The sequence below is a fragment of the Bombus terrestris genome, chromosome 3 (assembly GCF_910591885.1).
Source record: "Bombus terrestris chromosome 3, iyBomTerr1.2, whole genome shotgun sequence".
NCBI lineage: Eukaryota > Metazoa > Arthropoda > Insecta > Hymenoptera > Apidae > Bombus > Bombus terrestris.
Window position 1 is genome coordinate 9,407,100 of NC_063271.1, and position 22,134 is coordinate 9,429,233.

The following is a 22,134-nucleotide window of genomic DNA, read 5'->3' on the forward strand; positions in this document are numbered from 1 at the left end:
GGAAAGTCGATGCACGAATAATTAAAATTTCAGACACGTTCAGTCTTGTGAACATCTTGGTGAGATGTTTGTTTCTTTCATTGGCTTTCCTTATTTGTTTTGTTTACTTCTTTTGCTTGATTCTGAACACCTGGTGAGATGTTGTTCGTTCCGCTTCTTTCCTCTTCTGCCTTTATTCTATTTCATCCAATTTTCTATAATTTCTCGGTTTCTTGGCTGGCCTTTTCAATATCTTCTTTTATTTTATCTCAGCAGCATTTTTAATGATTCATACTTCATTGAATGCTAACAAGGATACGTTTTTATATGTGTATATTGTCGTTCATAATTATTCGAACGACTTCAAAAGTCGATGGATAATGCATGAATAATTGGGATTTAAGACACGTCCAATCTCGTGAACACTTGGTCGGATGGTTGCTTTCTTTCATTACCTTCTTTCATTTTATTTCGCTTTATTTCATTACGGTTTTTAACGATTCGTACTTCACCGAATCCTAAGAGCAACACGTTTATACACATCGATGCTCGTAATTATTCAAACGAATTCAAAAGTCGATGGATATTGCTTGACTCTAGTCTAGCTCTAATCGATAATACGATTCAAACAGTGTTCGTTGTGTTCCAACAAAGAATCTGATGTGCCGATAATAACAAGAAACCCTTAGTTTTATCACAGAATTGACATTCGAGACGAAATACGTTCAAAGTCTTTAACGTAAGATCGAAACAAGCGACCATGTGGCGCACCAACAATAATTTCCTTCGTATTTTGCTCGAACTTTCTTATTAGAAAAATACAGTTCGGTCGAAAATGATTGGAATTTAATCGAACATCGACTTAAAAAGTTGCAATTTTCACGCCCACTTTCTGCATCTCCCACGGGAAACTATATCTTGAAAATGGTTGACTTATGGTTTCACGCGTTCAAACGCGACGATACCATCGTAAACACAGGATGCAACCGGAGAAAATAGGATAAAATATATTGCCTAAAAAATCATGGTTTTTGTTTAAAAATGTACTGAGAAGAAAAAAATATAATTTTCTAAATGATAACAATAACGACTAGGTATCACCGAGTAATCAAACGTAATAATAATATACAGGGAAGCCTGTTTATATGGAGCACAGGCGGTAATCACACAATAATCGCTCGATTGTTGAACTGAGGTTACTAAAAATAAAAAGAAAGTATCTGACTGGAATTATGAATCTGAGATTTATCTAATCAAATAGAGAGTCTTCCAAAGCGTTAAAATACTGGAAACTTTAAAATTAAACTAAAATGAGCACAGGTACTTAATGATATCTGGCTAAGAAAATTATTTTCTATTAAATTTGGTACATCTTTCCATAAGAACCATTTCCATTTCATTTGTTAAGTTCGCATATTTTATCCTCTACTTTTTAACGTTAAACTATTCAATAATCGACGGTATGCATAGAGCTCCATCGTGGGATAAAATTGACGAAATGAGATTTCACGTTGGCTGCGATAAAACTGTCAATTGTTTTGAAATTATATCGCAGCACATTTGAAATTATATTCCCAAATCCCAAATCTCAGCGTTGGACAAATGGAACACATGGGTGGAACTTTGGACAGACAGGCGAACAGAAAATTAAAGCAAATAAAAAGCGATTAACGATGAAAAAGAAAGGAAACGGCGGAAAAGAAATAGAAAAGAAAGGAAGGAAAACGGGGAAAAAATATGGTTCGGTGTCGGATCGTTAGAGCGAGCGGTCCGGACAATGATAATTAAAAGTAATTAAGAACCGTGAAATGAATTTCGCAACCGCACTATTGCGGAAAGAAAGATAGTTACGAGGCGATCGAGCTATCTCCGGCTGTTTCCTCCTTTTCACGAGATACACGGCTTCGTTCCGTCGCTTTTATCGGAAGCATTTCGGCCCCAGCCCAGACAAATAAATAATCCACGCTCGTTCAATAATTCATGTTGCCTGTTAACGTGTATGAAGAACAGGACGATCGTCTGTGAGCCACCATCCGATCGTTTTTCGGTCTTCATCCACGTTGCGTGTCACATCATTTATTTGATGAGTAACGAGCTGCTTTCAAAACTCGATTTTTCTCCGTCTTTCACGGCTGTTTATCCCTCGATGTGAATTTTATTCGGATGTTGCGTTGCGTCCGACAATCGAGGAATGTGAGCTTCGTATGATTTGTGAACTCTGTTTTTCTGCTTCGAGGTAGAAGATGTGGAAGCGAGTTTTGTTCTTCTTCTGCTTTCAGTTAACTTTGTGTAAATCATCTCGAGAGAGAGAGAGAGAGAGAGAGAGAGATTTGACGAAATCGAAGGAACTGGAGAGAAGGTTGAAGAGGATTTGCGTAAGAGATCGTGAGAAGTTGAAGGTTTTAAAAGATCATTTTAAAAGACATTTGGAAATCGTAAGGGACGAGAAAAATGTTTAAAAAGATCTGGGAACGCCTAGAAGTAGAATAAAAATAGCAGAAATCATTTAAAGGATAAATTGAATTCTAAGAAATCTCGGAAAGTCCAACAAAAGCCTGGGAAATGATAAAACAATTTATTGAATTGTAGAAAATTCTATTAGGTTGTCCGGAAAGTTTCTTTCGTTTTATTAGGAAATAATAGACGCACAACGTTTTTTGTTTTATGTTATTTTCACGTTTGCATAAAGGTACACTGTTGTAAAAAACACGTTTATGAAAGAAAGATATTTTCGGACAGCCTGATAGAAACTCTAGAAACGCCTAAGAGGATCACAGAAAATTCCTCGAAATCTAAACAATCGGTAACAATCATCTCGATTAGAAAATTTCGAAATCCTAGTGAATTATACAAATTTTCCCAGAATCCAAGAAATTGTTAAAATGTCGTTTAAAAAATATTAAGTCTCGACGATCCCTTGACAAAGTTTCCTTAGAATCCTTCGATAAGGACTTCGCTAATTAATAAAAAAAAAAAAAAAAAAAAAAAAAAAAAGAAAAGACCAATGAAAGCTGGACGTTCGAGTTGATTCGCTGACTTCCTATTTGTGGTTCGACGATAAATTGATTTAATGAACTATATCTTCCTGTTGGAGTGGCCAGATATGAATAAAGAGGAGCAAAAACCGCTGGTAGTATCGTTGGTATCGAATTCGCAATCTCCACTTCCCTGTTTTTCATTCCAGTCGCACTTTCACCGATTTCATCTTGGCGAACTTTACATCAAGCTTGACGCAGATTCACTGATAACGATCACTAGACGCATTATACCGATGTTGAGCAAAGTTTAAAGAAAAAATTGCGTGATGCCAAGCCAGTGAATACGAATGGATGCAATTAACATCTGGAATATTTACATGTGCTGGCTCCTTGATACATTTCAGTGAATGTCTAATTGAAACTTGAAAAAAAAAGGAAAAGGAAAGAAATGTACGGTAGTGCTGACTAATTGCGATTAAATTGAGAATAACAGAATTTTCAGTTGTTAACATTGTAGAAATAAAATATAGGATAAAGTGGTAAAGTAACGATTGGATTTTATTTTATTGTTAAGTCGAGGGAAGGGGCAGAATTTAGCGCAGAAGTAAAATCCGGAATAAAATAATCCAATTTTACGGCTGTTTATTAAAATTATTACTCGACTTTAGATCGTTGTTAATTGAATGTAAAATAATCAGATAATTGTGAAAACGATGTAAGAGACAAGGAAGAAATATTCTGTTCATTTTTTTATTGAAAAAATAAAAATTGTTAGATATAGTCACGGACTTGGACGATACAGAAAAATGACGAAAACATAATTGAAGAGATAAATTGAAGAGTTAAGTATCTAATAAAAACACGAGATTCGTGATATTTAAAGATCATATAGATATACGTGTGTATTTGCTAGAAAAGAAATATTTAAGCTACACAATTTGCAATAAACATTCAGCTCCAAAATGGAAAATTTATTCTTTGTGAATTTCCTTTCATTGCAAATATATCGTTCGGACAAATAAATAAGCTCTGTCTGTGATTTAACCTGCTTAACTTTCGTCCCATGGACGAATAAACGGAATTGAACTTCCACTATAAGAAAAATGAAGAAATTTGAACTAACGAAATATTATTCGGTATTTCTTCATGCTTAAAATAGATTGTACGGATATAGCGTATATCGTAGATATTTGTTCACATATTTTGACATATATCAGATAGACGAAACTTTCTGATTCACCAGAATCATCAGGTGGATCCGATGGAAAATACGATAACGCATGGAAAGCGTACGGAAAATCAGGTTCAGCAGACGCTATAAGGAAGCGATATTTCTTTCGTAGCTATTTTTAATGGAAACTGAAAAAGCTTACGTAATGATTCGTTACAGAAGAAGAACAAGGAGCTGTTCATCGCGATGGTTTTTACTACGCGGACTTTGTCGGTGAAACTTCCTTCGGATTCGGAAGAAAAGAAAGTTCCTCATCCAGATACGGACACGATATTAAGCTAATCATTTATATTAGAAGAAAAAAAAAAAAAGAAAAGAAAAGGTGGGATTCGGAAATAGATAAGAATAGAAAAATCATTTCCTATTTCATCGAGATTTTTATCTATTTCTCATCCAGGTTATTCAGGATATCGTATCGTTCGTTTGATTAAGATTTATTTTTGATGAACCTCTAACGAGATACTTCTTTTATTCATTTGATATTTTATTTGATTTGATTTTCGTTTGAAGATTTCGATTAATACGAAATTGTTGAACTTTCGAAACTTCGTACCGCATCATCCTCTTAAGAAAAGAAATAAAGTTAATAAAAATTCGTCTCAACTCCAGCAAGATTTACACACATTTTTCAATCTAATAGAACATTTCTCATCCATCAATTATTAAAAATCTTTTAACGAGCATCGACTCATCCTCTCCGATTTTGCCAAACTTTATCTCAACCTTATAACGCGAACAAAATTTTTAACTTAGAAATGTTCCACATCGACGTTGAATTTGTCAAAGAACGTGTCTTCTCAATGTTATTCGTATGCTTCAGAAAAGAAATAAAATTAGCAAAAGTTCTATCCAATTTCACGAAGATTCGCATACGTATCTTCAAATCTATAATACGATATTTTTCATATATGTGCTTTATTTAAAATCTTCAACGAGGCTGCATCCGATTTTACCAAACTTTATTTCAACCCTATAACGCGAACAAAATTTTTAACTTCAAAATGTTCCACATCGACGTTGAATTTGTCAAAGAACGTGTTAAGTTCTCCTCAATGTTATTCGCATGCTTCAGAAAAGAAATAAAATTAGCAAAAATTCTATCCAATTTCACGAAGGTTCGCATACGTATTTTCAAATCTATAATACGATATTTTTCATATATGTGCTTTATTTAAAATCTTCAACGAGGCTGCATCCGATTTTACCAAACTTTATTTCAACCCTATAACGAGAACAAAATTTTTAACTTCAAAATGTTGCACATCGACGTTGAATTTGTCAAAGAACGTGTTAAGTTCTCCTCAATGTTATTCGTATGCTTCAGAAAAGAAATAAAATTAGCAAAAATTCTATCTAATTTCACGAAGATTCGCATACGTATTTTCAAATCTATGATACAATATTTCTCATATATGTGCTTTTTAACTTCAAAATGTTCCACATCGACGTTGAATTTGTCAAAGAACGTGTCTTCTCAATGTTATTCGTATGCTTCAGAAAAGCATATATGTGCTCTATATCTATTCTAAGCATATATGTGCTCTATATCTATTCTCATATATGTGCTTTATTTAAAATCTTCAAGGAGCCTGCACTCAATTTTACCAAGATTTATTTCAACCTTACAACGCAAACAACATTTCCTATTTAAGAATGTTTAATATAGACGTTGAGTAATTCCCTTCATAAATTCTCTTCAATTTTACTGTCATTTACTTTCCAGTCCGCAATGATACGTCTTATTCAACGACTTGAACAAGCCGTGAATTTTTGTTTGCTTTTGCCGTAACATTTAAGTAACCGGAAACATTCGACAATTTGTATTCGTAAATGTATCAATTAGCGTTTTTAAGGACGATGATCGGAAGTCGAGGAGTGAGCACGTTCAAAATCCTACCTGCACCAGCTGCTACATTCCAATAACAACAGATACTTGATCACGAGGATTTTGAACAGGTTTTGGCAAGCGACATTTAACACGAGTCAGGAACCACATCGTGCATTCTGCTCGATCGTGTTCAATGATTAATTGGCGAAGAAACACATGTCGAGTGTATTGACGTCGTTCGAAGAACGCTGATCTCAATTTCAATCGTGCTCACGTATCCAAACGTGTTTTTACTGTTTTCCACACGTTTGGAAAATATTTAACGTATGTTGTAATACAATTTTCTGATTGCTGCAACTCGTGAAAATAATTTCTGGAATTTCGAACTTTTTCTTTACTTTCCAGTGGTTTCTTGTGTAACGCAAAGATCGTCTTTCAGTTTAACGGCGACAGTTTTGCATTCTGTGACGACAGAAAATTAATTGCGGATAATAAACAAGAATTCCACGGAAATTGAGCAACCTTCCGATCGAAATAGGAAACTTTCTGCTCTACAAAAATTGCACCGTGGTAAATTTCGTCAGGACGATACAACGACGCGATGGAATCTTCAAAGAACCTTCCTTTTTACAAAAATTCTCACGTTGAAAATATCGTCGCGAGGTGGTGAACTTTGCAAATGTTTTGTTCCTTCTGTTTAGAAAATAAAATTAACTACGTTTTCTGTTTTCTTTTTTTTTTTTTTAGCAGAAAACGACTCCGACACATCGTATCGTGGGAAACGTTGCGAATTTCGATTGTAAGATTTTTTAAATGCGACGACGTTTCTCGAGAAGAAAAATAGGCCGAAAAAATCTATTACAAGATGAGCACGTTATGTGAAGAGAAAATGAAACTGGCGTGTTTCGTAAGAGTGCACAGCCGGGGTTACGATGCGACATGTTCATCTTGGAAGAAAACTAGAGCTATTAAACGAGTCTTGCTACACCCAACGCCATAAATCCCATAAAGCTTCCGTCTAGCTGAACGTTATAGCGTCCGCTATTTCTTTCGTCCAGTTGGACATCCAGTTTTAGGTGGAAACGCCATTCGACTATAAAGAAACTTCATAGCCATGGGATCTTGTTGATGACACCGTGAAAATGTCTGATCACAGCAGCAGATACGACCAGTATCCGCGGTTACGTGACTACTGGTACTGGCCTGTGAGAGGTGTTCGTATTCAAAACGCGCCTCAACGCTCCCTCTGCGCTTCAGTTTCCATTCTCTATCGTTAATCCGAGCGACATTTCAACCAAATTTCCAATTCGTTAACCTTCCGCCTCGAAACGTGGGAATAAACATCGGTCAAAATCAATTTTTGCCACGCGTGCATTTTAACTTTACGAGCTAAAGATATCGGCTTGGCAACTAAATGACTGCGGATTTGTCAATGCCACCTAATGACAAAATCCGCAATCACTTAGTTTCCAAGCAAATAGATGAAAGAGATTTTATGTAACTTTGTAAGGAGAAGAAAACGTATTATTTTGATTTCGTTAGTCGAATCTCAATTTTTCCAGATATGAACTTTATTTTTTTTTTTTTTTTTTTATTAGATCCACTAAATTATTCAATTAAAAAGAATCGTTTTCTTTTAAATTGAGAAACGTCGTTGTTTCATTCTTAGGAAATTAACAGGAGAAAATTCCGCGACGTTTTACAAAGGAAGCAGATATTGTTTAGATATTTTATAGATAGGCTATAGGTGTGTGTAATGGATAAATCAGTTCGCGTCGATGTATGTGTACGCGTGTGCACAAGTATTATCTTTAACTGTTACCTGTTTCGACTTCCACAATTACGTATCGGATTAGGCGTGGTCTGGGTGTGCTTTGTCCGCTGCATCAGTCACTTTCGATCGAGTAAAGTGCGTCTTTGAATCTGCATTCTCGTCGTTGAATTATTTCTTAATTTATAATTATTATTTATAAATTATTTTTCGTTAGTAAAAACACTCGCCAGAGGTAAACAAAAATTGGTAGCGTTTACGGTGGTGTTATTATGACGTGAATGAACGGACCGTTAGGAAGAAGGTCGAAAGGTTTGAAGGTTTAGGTTCAAAGAGGTTTCAACTTGCGCGATGGAAAACGAAGCGACGATCAATGTGACTTTTGAAAATGCGAAACTGCGAATTCAATCGAAGAAAATCCGAGATACGCGGCAAGCTGACTTGCCAATATCGCATAAATACTTTGCTTTATTTTATTTCACATGATTTATTATCTCAGCGTGGAATGAAATTGCGACAGGGTCGTTTCATCTTCGTTTAATTTATTTTTATTTTCATTTCATTTCCGATAGGAATTCCATTAAATTGGCGGGACACACGTCGCACAGGTGAATTATTCTTTGGATTTCGCACGGTTCTTTGTATCTTTTCAATCGTGGATCGTAATTTAGTCGCGTGTAAGTTGATGTTTTTGAATCGGAAGTCGGCACAGAAAAATCTGCGAGACAACAGGTCAAGGTATTGAGTGACGTTTATGCAAAACACGTTGTCGACACAAACGAGACAAACTACATTGCGATAGGGTCGTAATCGTGATACGGCAAAAGAACGAGACTAAGATGGTGAATCGTGTGGCACGCGTAATCTCTGTAACGCTACACTTCTCTATTATCTGCACACTACCTGCGTTTTATCCGCGTTACATCCTGTATATATGTTATTACATTCGTACGAAGTATGTGTACACAGGATGTTCGTGATACATCCGCGTTGGAAACAACCGTGCGATTTAAAGAATCGAGTTCTCCTCCGGCGTTCGGAATGAAATAAAACTATTACCTGATCGTCCAATTCGCAGACAGTTTACTTCGACTTTGTGCTGTAATTTCGTTTCAATCGAAATTTAGATAAAAATCATTTATCGAATTAAGGTAGGATCGGTTGCTCTGTGACAATACGTTGCATGGTATTATAAAATTGGATTGATTAACGGGGAACAGGACGACTCAAGAAGAATATCACGCAAGGGTTGTCAAAATGATATTTAAAGTATAATAAATTCGAGCGAAGATTTAAATATAAAGCAGTTCTCGACGCGTATCTCAAATACGTACAACTTTTCTTAATAAAACTGCTTAAAATTACGATCCAGAAGAATGAAACGCGAATATCTGAATGTACATTGGAAGAAGTTGCTTTATACTCGCTATATTCGTACGTGAGATTAATTCTATTAGTATTTCGTATCACACAAGATTATCTAAAAAACATCTAATTTTCCAATTTAGATATATTACGTATATTATATTAATACATATACATTAGGTTGTCCGAAAAGTTTCTTTCGTTTTATAAGGAAATAATAGACGCACAATGTCTTTTGTTGTATATTAGTTTATTAAATTATGAACAAACATAATAATAGAAAATTCAATAATTAAAATAATATAAAACAGAAATTATTGTTAATCTATTATCACCTTGTGAAACGAAAGAAACTTTTCGGACAACCTAATACTATAAAAATATATTACGCAAAAATTGAGCAAAATCCTATTTTCTATACTGAAGAATAAGAATAAGCCTATTCTTATATAACAACTTATAATAAATTTCAAACAGTTTCTCCATACTTGTGGAATCTATATCAGAATAAGATTAAAAGTATTCGATTTTCGATCTAATCAAATAAGATAAAAGAAACGAAGAATTCTTTGTTTCGAAATAAAACTTCGTGAAACTACGTTTCCTATCCAGAACAGTAGAGCGCGCGAATCTTTTATTTACGAATTATCTTATAATGCAATATCTCCTGATACAGAGAATTACGACTGATCACTGCGACGACCACACCAACTGCTCGTTCAGCAGCGTTATTTTTATTCTCTTCCTGCAACAATCTCGTTCAGTGAGATCAGCAGTCTCGAAGACATCCTATACACGAGCGAGCAGATCGAGCGATAAGACGAACAATCGCGAGATGGGACACCTCGTATCCTTTTGTCGCTAACACCACGATGTACGTATCTTTCGCAAGAACAACGTGTCTATATTGTTTCGATGTGTTATCATTTAACACGGCGGTATACGCGTGCACACATCATCGCCAGGTACACACAGTGTGACACGTTGCCACGTGCTGAAATACTCAGCTGTTGAGTCTGCATACGCGTATATCCGATTCCTCTTGCACTTAGCCTTCTGTTCTTTGTTTTCGTCTTTTTCTTTCTCACTTCCCTGTCTTCTCTGATCTACCACGTACGAGACTTTGGCGTAGGTTTACAAAACTTCTTCGATCGATATGCACTTCGTGGTACTTTTCAAGATTATTATATCCTTTTCTTCCTGTCAATTTCCCATAGTTTCTTGGGTTTTCTTTGACTTTGGTTATTTCTCTTCCTTTTTTTTTTTTTTTTTTTTTTTTGTTGGCTTTGTTACTGGTAGTTGTTAAAAACTAAGAATATGTTTGATGATGATTACTCGTCACTTAACGCGTTTAATTTCGTTGTTATTATACAGTAGGCATATGCAATTGATTCAATGAATTTTCGGTGTCGAATACTATTGAAGTGTTAGGTTGTCCGAAAAGTGTCTTTCTTTTACAGACACGTCTTTTGCAACGATGCATCTTTGTATAAACGTGAAACCTAATCTGTCGAACGTTGTGATCTTTATTTTGATAGAACAAAATGGATAGAATAATATAAAACAGAAAATGTTCTGTATTCATTGTTTCCTTATAAAAAGAAAGAAACTTTTCGGACGACCTAATATATATCTGGCATACTATTAATCTGATAGTTGTGATCGAAGGAAAAGGAAAGGGGGAGAAGAAAATTATAACGAAACGTCACGTTCAGTGCAAAAATTGGTCAAATTTCTTTAATTTCTCACTTTACTCGACTTTCCTTTCGACGGAGGAAGAAAGGAAAAGCGAAGAAAATGACCGAGCGCTGCATTTCTTCTAAAATTGACTCAACACAAATATTTTCCCAAACAACCCGATTTTCCCTAATCTTTCTTTGCACTCGATCTTCCTAAAAATATACAGACAACAGTATACAGCTAAAGGAGAGAAAACGAGATATAATCGTGGAACATGGTATTTACCAAAGAAGAATCATTGGATCTTGTGCAAACTATATGCAAATTGAAATTCACAGCGGTGTATACTTGTAAAAATTTGAAAATTCTTGTAAATATCATCCCATCGGTTTCGTAATTGACAAACTTCCGACTAGAATACGGATATTTATGCAAATTCATATTTTCATGCCGACAATGTTACTTTTATAAACGCGATGAAATAAATGAAATCCGATGAGACAGTCGCCCTACTTGTTAGACATTACAAGTATTACACTATGATTGTTTTACATATTTTTGCATATCATGTACATTACGTGTATTTCCATAGCTTCGAATTTCCCACGAATATGAAAATTCACAGTCTAATCGTAATTTCCTTTATTTTTCATCTACGTTCGTGAATTCAAGAAACGTAATTGATTTATTACAATAGCAAAGCGCGGCGTACGTTATTGTATTTTATGAAAAATGACGACGCACCGACCATCATCGTCATGAGTCTCTAATTAGATTTGCACGACAACGAAACGCATTGTTTTACGAAAAGCGGCAATCGACTGATTTCGACCATTACAAATCTTCCATGTAATTAACCCCTTAACCTACGATCTACGTTCGAGAATTTTGGCCCGAAAACGTAAACAAGCTCGCGTAGCCTTCGAGCCATTCGCACGACTTGTGTAGTACGTACTACGGGCTATGCCCGTAGTTTTAGGTTAAGGTTTTAAACATTTCGTAAGGATACGCAGATTACATCGTCCTATGAAAAATAGCAATGGTCTGACATACACCGTTACAAGTCTGAGATGTAACTAAACTTCTCTAACGAAACACAGATTAACATTACTTTATCATAAAGTATCAACTAGCATTCGGCGTCATAAATCTCAAACGCGATTAAATTTCTGTAATAACAAAACGCGGGCCATCGTTCTACGAAACACACCAATGGTCTTCTGACTTGGTAGTCTCAAAGTAAAGATAATTAAACCTGTCTAACACAAGCACAGATTAACATCGCATTTTGTACAAAAAAACAACGATGGACTTGACCAACGTCGTTGCGAATTTCAACCCTGCCTGTAGAAGAAACACAATGGAAAAATAGAAGAAACAAGGTTTCTTGCGATCCTTTGAAGTTCCACGAGCGTCCAGCGGTATCTGCGCGTGTAACGGGACGCTTTTACACAATAGTAGTACGTTGTTGCTCGTGTAGAGGAGAGGAGGTGAAAACAGCGAGGAACAGGAGGGGTCAGAGGGCTAGGAAAAGCCGATTCAGAATCACCGAGCACGTTGTTAATGTAGATTGGCCGATTGCGGGGTCGATGAATCACGTGGTTTCCGGGCTGCGTGTCCGCACGCATATCGAGGCACGCGTTGACAGAACGCGGCTCTCGTGACTCATGTATTGCTCAGGATCCTGAATCTTCCTTGCATTCTGGCCAGCTGCGATTTGCATAAACAATCTCGGGACAATATTTGTCTACCGTTGTTTTCTTCTTTTCGAACGGTCCGTCGTTAGGGCAACGATCACCCTCGTTTCATTCGCGATATTTTCTTCACGAATTTGCTTCACGATTATACAAGAGATTGAAAGATTCGATGAAATGCTCGGAGAACGTGTTTATCTTGTAACATATGGTCGTATAGTTTATTTACTACTGTATTAAGTATTATTCATCGAACACAATGCAACAGTATTACGTTAGATAGGAAGGTGTTCCATTTATAGAGATACACTTCGACCACGAATTTTCATTATATTCAACAGATATCTATAGATATGTTTTATGTGTAACTCGTGCAACGCAGTCGTTCATAGACGAGAGAAATTCCATTTTTCCGTAGCGAGGGAAATTCAAGAAATTCTCTCATAGTGCAACCCAATCCCTTGGAAATAATTCCCAAAAATTCTGCGACTATTCCAACGAATAAAAGAGGAAACGGTAATCGTTTGGAAAGTCGACTGCTAAATACTCCTCGCTCTAAAAGGACTCAAAATATTTCCAAATTATACTTCGACTTATTCTCCGTATTAAGTTATTTATCCGAATTATATTTAGAATTATCTCGTAAATAATAAAAAAAATGTCACACTGGACGAACCTTTGGATTGGAGGACTAAACGAGCGATACATCGATAGTCCAGAGAAACGTGTCAAGGGTCGGTGGAAGGACTTTGGTCACTTTGGACGCTGGTAGGAAATTGTTTCCGAGTGTCAGGATATCTGGAATCGACCGATGCCGTTATAAACGTGGAGGAAAAGCTACGAGCAAGAAGATTGTCGATTGATAATGTTGCTCGCGCGCGTAGTTATCAGCATCAAGTACGAGCGTCTTCGTAAACGATAAACAGAAATGGCTACAGTATAAACACGATGCGCCTTGGATACATAGTTTGATATTTAATTTTTTATTTCCTCCGCCACTCTTCCCCGCTTCATCAATGAACTGCCGCGTGAAACGATCATCGATAAAAATGTGCTCGAGAAATGAAACGAGTATCGAACGCGTGACTCGATAGAGCAGAACACGTATTTCGTTTCTAATTTTTTCGAAAAGTCAATAGAGAAGTTACGAGATTGTTTGATTTCGATTTATCTGATCGATTCAATGGAATTTTAACCGGGAAGGAAAATCGTACGCCTCGCACGGTAGATCGCGCATATATTCAAATTAAAAACAAATATTATCTCTTTTGGATCGTTATCGAGAAATATTCTAATCGAATATAATCGAAGTTCGAAGTCGATTCAATTCTCTGTTCTACGTATTAATTTTCTCTTTATCGATTAATTTCGTAGGAAATAATAAAACGAAGAATTTGTATCGTAGAATGATTAAATGTTACGGTTTCTTTAAGCTATATGGTTTTCGAACAATGAATTTTTGAAAATGACGATCCTCTCGCCATTAAAGGGCTAAACAGATCGAGCACTTGCGAAATTTTGTATCGATAGAATCTGCGACGAACTTTAGACTCGACGGATTTATTTGCCGGTGATGGTTTTCGATCGATCTTTGAGCAAACTGTGGCGAACCTTGGCAATGATAGACCTTCTCGAACGTTATCTTTACTTGGGAACGTGTTGAGAAGACGCAGATAATAATTCAAAGCGCCGACTATGCGTTGAGATTTCAAAATGTGCACTTGTGTTGCATGATCCGGGCATTAATTCATATTCATAATCATATTCGATGCATTCATATTTAATTCATATCCAATTGATATTCAATTCATAGTCATGATCATGTTCAATGGGTTTCCGAGCAGAAATTTCCAATTCATCGGTCGATCGTATTTCAGATACAAGTATCATCTAAGTATGCAGATTGAGGTGTAAACGAATAATGAATACGCAGTTGGCAGGACGCGCGACATAACGAAACGATACTGATTCTTAACGAAACCCCAAACATTTTTTACAATCTGTCACATAGATACTACGTATGTATAACGTGTATACTAACACACGCGTATCAACACGATACAATGGCCGTTGTTATTATTATCTTCGCTATCGATATCACGCGACGAATCAATCCTAACGTAATTACATAATTCATTAACACAATGATCCAACAGCACAATTACAGTGACGTTTAGCATATAATAAGATAAACACGTTATTCCTGACATAGCAATCTGAATAGCTACATACGTACACTGGCAATAACGTCGAAACAAAATAAATTTAACGCGTGAACGCACGACCAACCGATCATATTCTGCACCGATAAACACGCATCACGTTTTCCTATTTCTCTAGAGGCACTTGCTTTCTTTCGGCTTGCATCTCGCGCTTTGCTTCTTATCGAACTATAAAAGCGCAAGATCGGAATTACAGACAATATATCGTTACATGGGCGAGAAACGATCGCGTTGAAAATAAGATCGTGAATTTTTCGACGCTTATAGGAGATTGTACGTGAAGTGGTTAGCAGTGTAAATAAAATAGAAAGGAGGAAAAACAGGGACAAATGGTCGGAGAATTTTTTCGAAGGAGGACAAAAATGAGACTCAGAATGAACGTCACTCACCCATGGTATCTTCGGTCGTCTCGCGAAGCTAACCTTTCCACCAGGTAACGAGGAAGAATCTCCGACGCCTCATACAACCGATCGTTCTCTGTTTGCCAATCGAATCAGCGGATCGATCGATTGCGCAGTTACTCGAACGGAATCGGCTCGCGTCTCTGCAACCAAAACAATTCCAACTGTGTCTCGCTGTCCTACTAATTCAGGTACTGAGACGGTAAACTGTATAAATACAATTGTAAATATCGTTTCATAGTGGGAGTCGTTAATAACTCAATTTCGTGGTTCATGTGAAATGAGTAAATTAAAAAAAAAAGAAGAAGAGAGATAAAAGAGATGTAAATAGCAGGAAAGAAAAATTTCAATACTATTAAACAACACGCGTCTGTTTATTAATCGAAAGAATCGGATTTTACTCGGTAGCTTTATAGATTTAAAGAGAAGATATTGAATTATTTAAATCGAGGACTATTGACACTGTGTTATCTTCTCTTATTAAAATACAAACTCACGATTTTTATCATTTTCTCTGCATTATTATTATACTATTATATATCTGATAATATTATTAATATATATTTTTTATTACTCCTATGGAAATAGATATATCGTTATACTACACTGTTGTTTCGAAATTAATTATTAACATGATATAACGTAAATGTATTTCTATTGTTAAATATTCTTAAATATATTAGATTGTCCGGTTGTTAAAAGACACGAAACCTAATCTTTAATTTGATAGAACAAAATAGATAAAATGATATAAAACAGAAAATATCATGCATCCACTATTTCCTTAGGAAACCAAAGAAACTTTTCGGACGACCTAATATATCACAGTGTGATCCACAAGTTATCAATAATTTCTACTATTCACGGAGCAGCCGATTCCAATAAATAAATTATCGCGATATTCACGCGTCAAGAAATTAATAACAAATTACGTATATCCATAATAAAAAAAGATTACCCTAAGTAACATTAATCACTACTTTGCGCAAACAAAATAATTCCTAATCTTCCTTGTACTTACGTCGTTTACCCTTTCGACGTTATGTCCTCACTCGCGGCAACGATTATCATCCACGCGTGTTTACTCTCGCGTTTACCAAAAATGCAACGGTACCATGGACAAACAACGGTATTAAGGGTTGGAAAGAGGAAACGATTGGAAGACAGTAGGAAAAAGAAGAAGGAATAACTGCATAAACGAACTGTCGCTAGTATTTCACCGTTATGTCAGACGCGAGAGAACGAGCAACATTCCTGGACCGTGTCCAGAAGCGATCTGAATTCCTCAGCAGAGAATTCCAACGAGACTGTCATTCGAGGGTCTCAAGGTGAACATACGGTGGATCGGCGATCTGCGTTTCGCGTATGAATGAATACCGGTCGATCCCCACGCTGTAGCTTCGCGGAATCACCCTTCGCTCGTGCTCCAGTTAACGATCGGGGGGACGGCCGATTCTTCCTTTGCTCGCAAGAAGGGACGACCCTCTTTTTTAGCGTTTCGCATGCAGGATATGCGTATTCAAATGCAACGGATTTTTCCAACGATCCTCTGTTTAACGCGTACTTCGACGATTGGTGAAAGTTCGGCTGGCTGCGGTTGTGGCAGTGTTCGAGTTGCGCGAACATCGTTGCGGAGTAGAACTGGTGTTCGCGGAACACGATGGAAGAAAGATAGAAGAGGTGCGTGAGAATGTTGAGAAGATACGAATTTAAGGGGAAACGTAGCGGAATTTCGCGGGAAGGGTAAGAAGAAATTTTTATACGAAAAATCACGTGACGCGCGCGCGACTTTGGCTGGCAGCGGTTACGACGGTGGTCGAAATCGCGTTGCAGAGTAAAACGTAAGGCAGAATGTTTAAGCCATGTTTGAATACGAACGTTTCAACGTGGATTTAAAGGAGAACGTAAAGGAATTCGGCGGGAGGAATGCGTAAAGAATCATGTTACGTACGCGTGACTTTGGCTGGCAGCGATTATCATAGGGTACATGTCGGACAAAAATTATGGGAAAATATGGCAGGTGCTTGTTCGCGGAATATGTATCGAAAAAAAATAGAGGTTTGACAGAATGTTAAAAAGGTAGACGAGAACACGACAGAATTCCACGGAAAGAATAACAAAGTTTTGCATAAAAGATCGTGTTACATATGCGCGACTTTGGCTGTCATCGATTATGATAGCGTGCAAGTGGCGCAAGAATTATTGCTAAATAAGACAGGTATCTATTTGCGGAATATATATTAAGAAAAAATAGAGGTTTGACAGAATATTTAAAAGATAAGAATTTAAAAAAAAAAAAACATAAGTTATAACGAGACAAACGAGAGGATCGGATGCAAATATTTGCAAATATTGCAAAACGTCGATATCTATAGCCCAAAATGTTTCTCCGTGAGAGTTTGATCGTGCAATTTCCTATAAATCGAACGCAGCATTCGCGGCTTTCTATCGGTACGTGGCGAATTTTTATTTATTTACGAAGAATTTGAAGATAGAAAAATGATAAAACACGTACGATAGAGAGAGAAAATAACATTAAAAGTATCCGAAATATAGTACTCGCCATGGTAATTAACAGGTAAAGAAATTCTCTATCTAGATATAGAAACGTGAATTTGCATACGTATCTACTTACGAATGTCGCATGCTTGTGTTATAATTAAAAAAAAAAAAAAAAAAAAAAAGAAAAGAAAAGAAAAAATATCCGACGTTGAAAGGTATCGGATGCTCGTAGGAAATCTCGTGTTTGGAGTATTTCAGGAATTTTTTACATCACACACACTAGATTACAAATATAGATTACAACTTACGTCGTAGAGGAATGAGTGAATTGAGAAAAAGAAGAAAATAGGACGTCGAGGATCGTGGTGAAATATTTCGAGAAATATCGTTGAATCTTTTTGTACCGTGTTCGATCGATGACTGACGCTATCGATTCTACAAAATGTTACTTGTACTAGGTATAGCATTTATCATATGTTACGTTGAATATTCCGTAAACATTCGTAAACATCACTCGTAAACGATCGAAATTATGATTATGGATAATGTATTAACATCCTACTTGCTGCATACGTTCCAACGCATAAGAATATTTTCGATATGTGATTTCAACTGAAATGACGTTGTCGATTCAAAATTGCGGAAGTATATTGAAAAACACTTTTCCATGATAATTTATGCGAAGCATTGTATATAAAAATAGAATTTTCTTGACCTGTCATACGTAGCATATTGTTAGATTCAATTACAAATGTCATTTATCCAACTTACTGCGTAACGTGTTTGTTTTCGTTCCTCAAAATATTCTCAACGCCGTTGTTTCTTCAATTCCGTTGTACGTTGGATTTTGCGCAGTTTATCGAATTCATCGGATGTAGAATAAAATCTACGAAACGTTCGAATGGCGAGTATCTCTCAAAATTCCAGGGATAAACGGGTACAAGCCGTGTCTTAAATTTACGAAACGTTCACGGTCGAATTTTTACTTGATATTATTTTCGTGATTCCTCGACTTCTTGAACATCTTTAATTGAATTTTATCAAATTAAAAACAAGATTTGGAAGATACTGCCAGCGAGATACTTGGAATTTAGATAAAGTCGGATGCTAAGCTCTGGACGGTACGTGTGAAAGTAACAAGAAAAAAAAATCGTCTCCAACGTAGACTCCTATCTTCTTTCAATATTTATTCGATAATCGGCCATAGAACACTCTGTATGTTCAATTGAATTTCTTAGTACACGTAATAACGAGGCATTAAATAATCCTTCGATTAAACGTTCTCGAAAAGTATTTCGTTGAAGCGGATAAGCATCTATTGGGTCGGCAACTAAGTGATTGCGGTTTTTCTCAATACCATCTAATGACAAAATCCGCAATCACTTAGTTGCCAACGCAATACTATCGTGCGATAATGTGAATTAGAAATTTTAAGGGATGTTATCCAGAAGAAAGGCTGAGGTATCTAGAACGAATCAAGTATTGATCATCGAGTATTCAAAATCGATATAATCGCCTCGTTAATATTAACATCGATATTATAAATAGCGCATCGGGTTTCGTGTTTCGTTGCAAGCAACCTAGAAAATAAATGTCGGTCACCGATGAAGCTGAATAAAATTAATCGTACTCTGTTCAATCTCGTCAACCCTTTCGCGATTACACGTTTGCTTATCCGCAAATTTCAAACACTGGCCGATATATCGATGTTTCTGAGGTTTTTCAAAATTCAAAGTTTCCACGTGTCCGTGGTTCTTCGGCTTTCGATCAAATTCCTGCCAATACGTTGAGCTTTGTTTCGACGCATCGCGAACCTTCTGATTCGTTTTCCCATGGCAAAACCGAAGGTTTAAAATCCAAAACATTGAAATTGTTCAACGTGTAATTCCATGTATCACGCTTATGCACTTTACTTGCAGAAAATTCACATTTCCGTGAACGCAATCGATAGAAGTGGAATCTCAATCGCCAAATATTCTGTAGCTACCATGTTACAGATACTTTGATTACGTATAATAATTCTGACCCTTCAAGTTTCCTGCAAATCCATAAACATTCACAATACAATCGCATGTATCCATCGGAAATGAAACAGAGAAAAGAAGAAAAGCTTGGAGTTGTTTTAAAAGCTATTATTTTCCTCCGCTTCTTAATCACAAGTCGAACAACGTGACTTGTAAAAGAGCGATAACGTAGCTGTCCTATCGCTATCTCGCAATGAAGAAGAATAAATTTTCATATGCTACGCGAATTAACATCCGCTGTTCCGACAACACAGAAACACGTTGCCGCCTGGTTACAAATAGTTCGAATCGAAGGTAATCGGAGATTAAAGGATTCGAAGAAAGGGTCTACGGCCCACTATCGTAAGATTATTCGAATTTCGAGGAAGATTTGAAACTGGCGGAAACGAAAATCGAATACTTTCTCTCGGCATTCCGTTCTGGTTCGAGCACGGTTTATTTACACGTAGCGATAGTATTTCTAAGAATAGTGCACACACGCTGGTGGAGGCGTATTATCGGACGAGTACCAAGGCGATCCTGCTTTTCACGTAATTACGAGCAAAGAAGACACTTTGCGTTTCGTCGTTATCGTTTCGTGTGTCTGGCGAACCGTTTTAACTTTTTCCGCTTAGACAATTCTGCATCGGTGGAATTCTACGTCGCAAGAGAAATATCGTACGAGGAGGTCGGTTTGGTCTCGAAAACCAGAGCAAAGGCTCGCAATAGATAGAACGATGTAGAAAATAATTTGTATCTGTAGCGGTGGCTGCAAGTTTCCAGCCAAAGCAACAAAGTAACAAGTAAACGAGCTAAAGAATTATTGCCAAAGGTCTCTATATTCTCGCAAGTATAACGTCTTCTGTATCTTATAAGATGAAATAAAGAGCAAAAATCGTTGCAAGAGAAATTTTATCAAATATGTAACCGATTGAAATAGAAGCTTTTGTAAGGAAATCTTTGCAAAATTTCGTTATGAATTTTAGAAATTTTTATTACAATAATTGGATCTGTCAATTTAGATTTGACGTCTCGAAGCAAACGAGCTTTTCTATCAAACATTCGCTTTTCCAATGTTTATTTCGAAACTCCAATTGGTTGTGCGAGTTGTTGAAAGCTTCCAGGTTCCTAGAATTTCGTTTAACGACGATATTCTCGTGTTTCGATATAAATTCTACGGTTTCGGTCTTTTCTTGAAACATCGGCTCTCTCGCTTTTCCATTGACGTCATGCTATAAAATTTTCCATGGGAGAGGAGCGATAATATTATTTCTGTGCTCTGTAATTATTCCATCAACGACAGTACGCCTGCGTTTCAACCTAAATTCTGCAACCTTTGTCCTTCCTTAAGACGTACATTCTCTCACCTGTGCCACTTTTCCTTCGAAATCTTCCTGCAAAATTTTTCACACGAGATGAACGATAATTCGATTGGACGTAGCGCCAGGTAGAATTAAGCGAACGTAGTATTTCTCCGTCTTTTCTAATTATTCGCCCGTTCGATTTCAGAGCTGTTGCCATTCGGATGAAGTACAATTGCCAATTCAGTTACGTGTTCGTATTTCGTCTTCCAGCGAGCAATTCGAAAGTGAACAAACGGAATAAAATGAAGAAAGGAAGAAATACGAAAGAAAAGGTGTTACTGCGTTAGATGCGTCTCAAAAGTGATTTACGAGGTTGAAAGTAGACCGGCTGGCGATTGGCAATCGCGTCGGAGGAAAGCAACGCAGGCAACCGGTGATTTGAACGGGCGGTGTTTCCTCGCGCGATTTTTCCTCGTGCTCGAACTGGCCCGAAGGAAACCGGTCGTCTTTATCATCGTGACGATAAGTCTGCCGCTTGTCCGCTGCTTGCGCAACTATTATGCGCCAGAGAAACCGTGCTTCGTATGCAAAAAAACGTGCTCGTTTCTTCTTTCGTTCCCCTCTTTTTTCTGTTTTTTTTTCTTTATTTCTATCGTTCTAAATGTACAAGCAGATTACTTTTTCTCCGCTTCGTAAAGAAGTTTAACGAACTCTTTTCGTGTAATTTTCTACGAGTTTTCTAAATTTTGTTTACTCGCCGGACGTAAGATAATTCGGATACGTGGACGCTTTCGTTAAATATTTATATATGCATAATTAATATTTATGTAAAGATTAATTTCTTTTTCTTGCTAATAAATCTAGTTTAAACGCTTACTTCCAAATCTTGGGAACTATAATTTTCACGTTGCGATAACGTTGAATATTTATAAAAGAATAAGTGCAAGAATATTATAAATATATGATGTACACGTGGTTGCAGGTATTGGGAAAAATGGAAAATTCTCAGTGAACGTTCAAAAAAATAGGCAGAAAATTCGTGTTGTATCGTTTCGTCTTTAGAAGGATAGAAAGTAAAGCGTTAGAAAGGATCGTTTTAAATGATTGATTTTATGTTTTCTCTTTTGCTCGTTTTAAGCTGTTTTATCGTGGTTAAATTTGAGTTTAACGAGGAAA

At 36.6% G+C, this 22,134-nt stretch overlaps 1 protein-coding gene across 1 annotated transcript in view; it reads right to left on the bottom strand.

The window, feature by feature from the left end:
- The window catches only part of LOC100642838 (ras-responsive element-binding protein 1), a 112,485-nt gene extending 94,700 nt beyond the window's left edge, over positions 1-17,785 (bottom strand). The window contains exons 1-2 of the mRNA XM_012320944.3: positions 16,171-17,785; positions 15,138-15,292 (exon numbers count right to left, since the gene is read on the bottom strand). Coding sequence (XP_012176334.2) covers positions 15,138-15,141 — 4 coding nt within the window. The 5' untranslated portion in view covers positions 15,142-15,292; positions 16,171-17,785. The remainder of the gene's footprint in view (positions 1-15,137; positions 15,293-16,170) is intronic.
- Between the last annotated feature and the right edge of the window lie 4,349 nt (positions 17,786-22,134).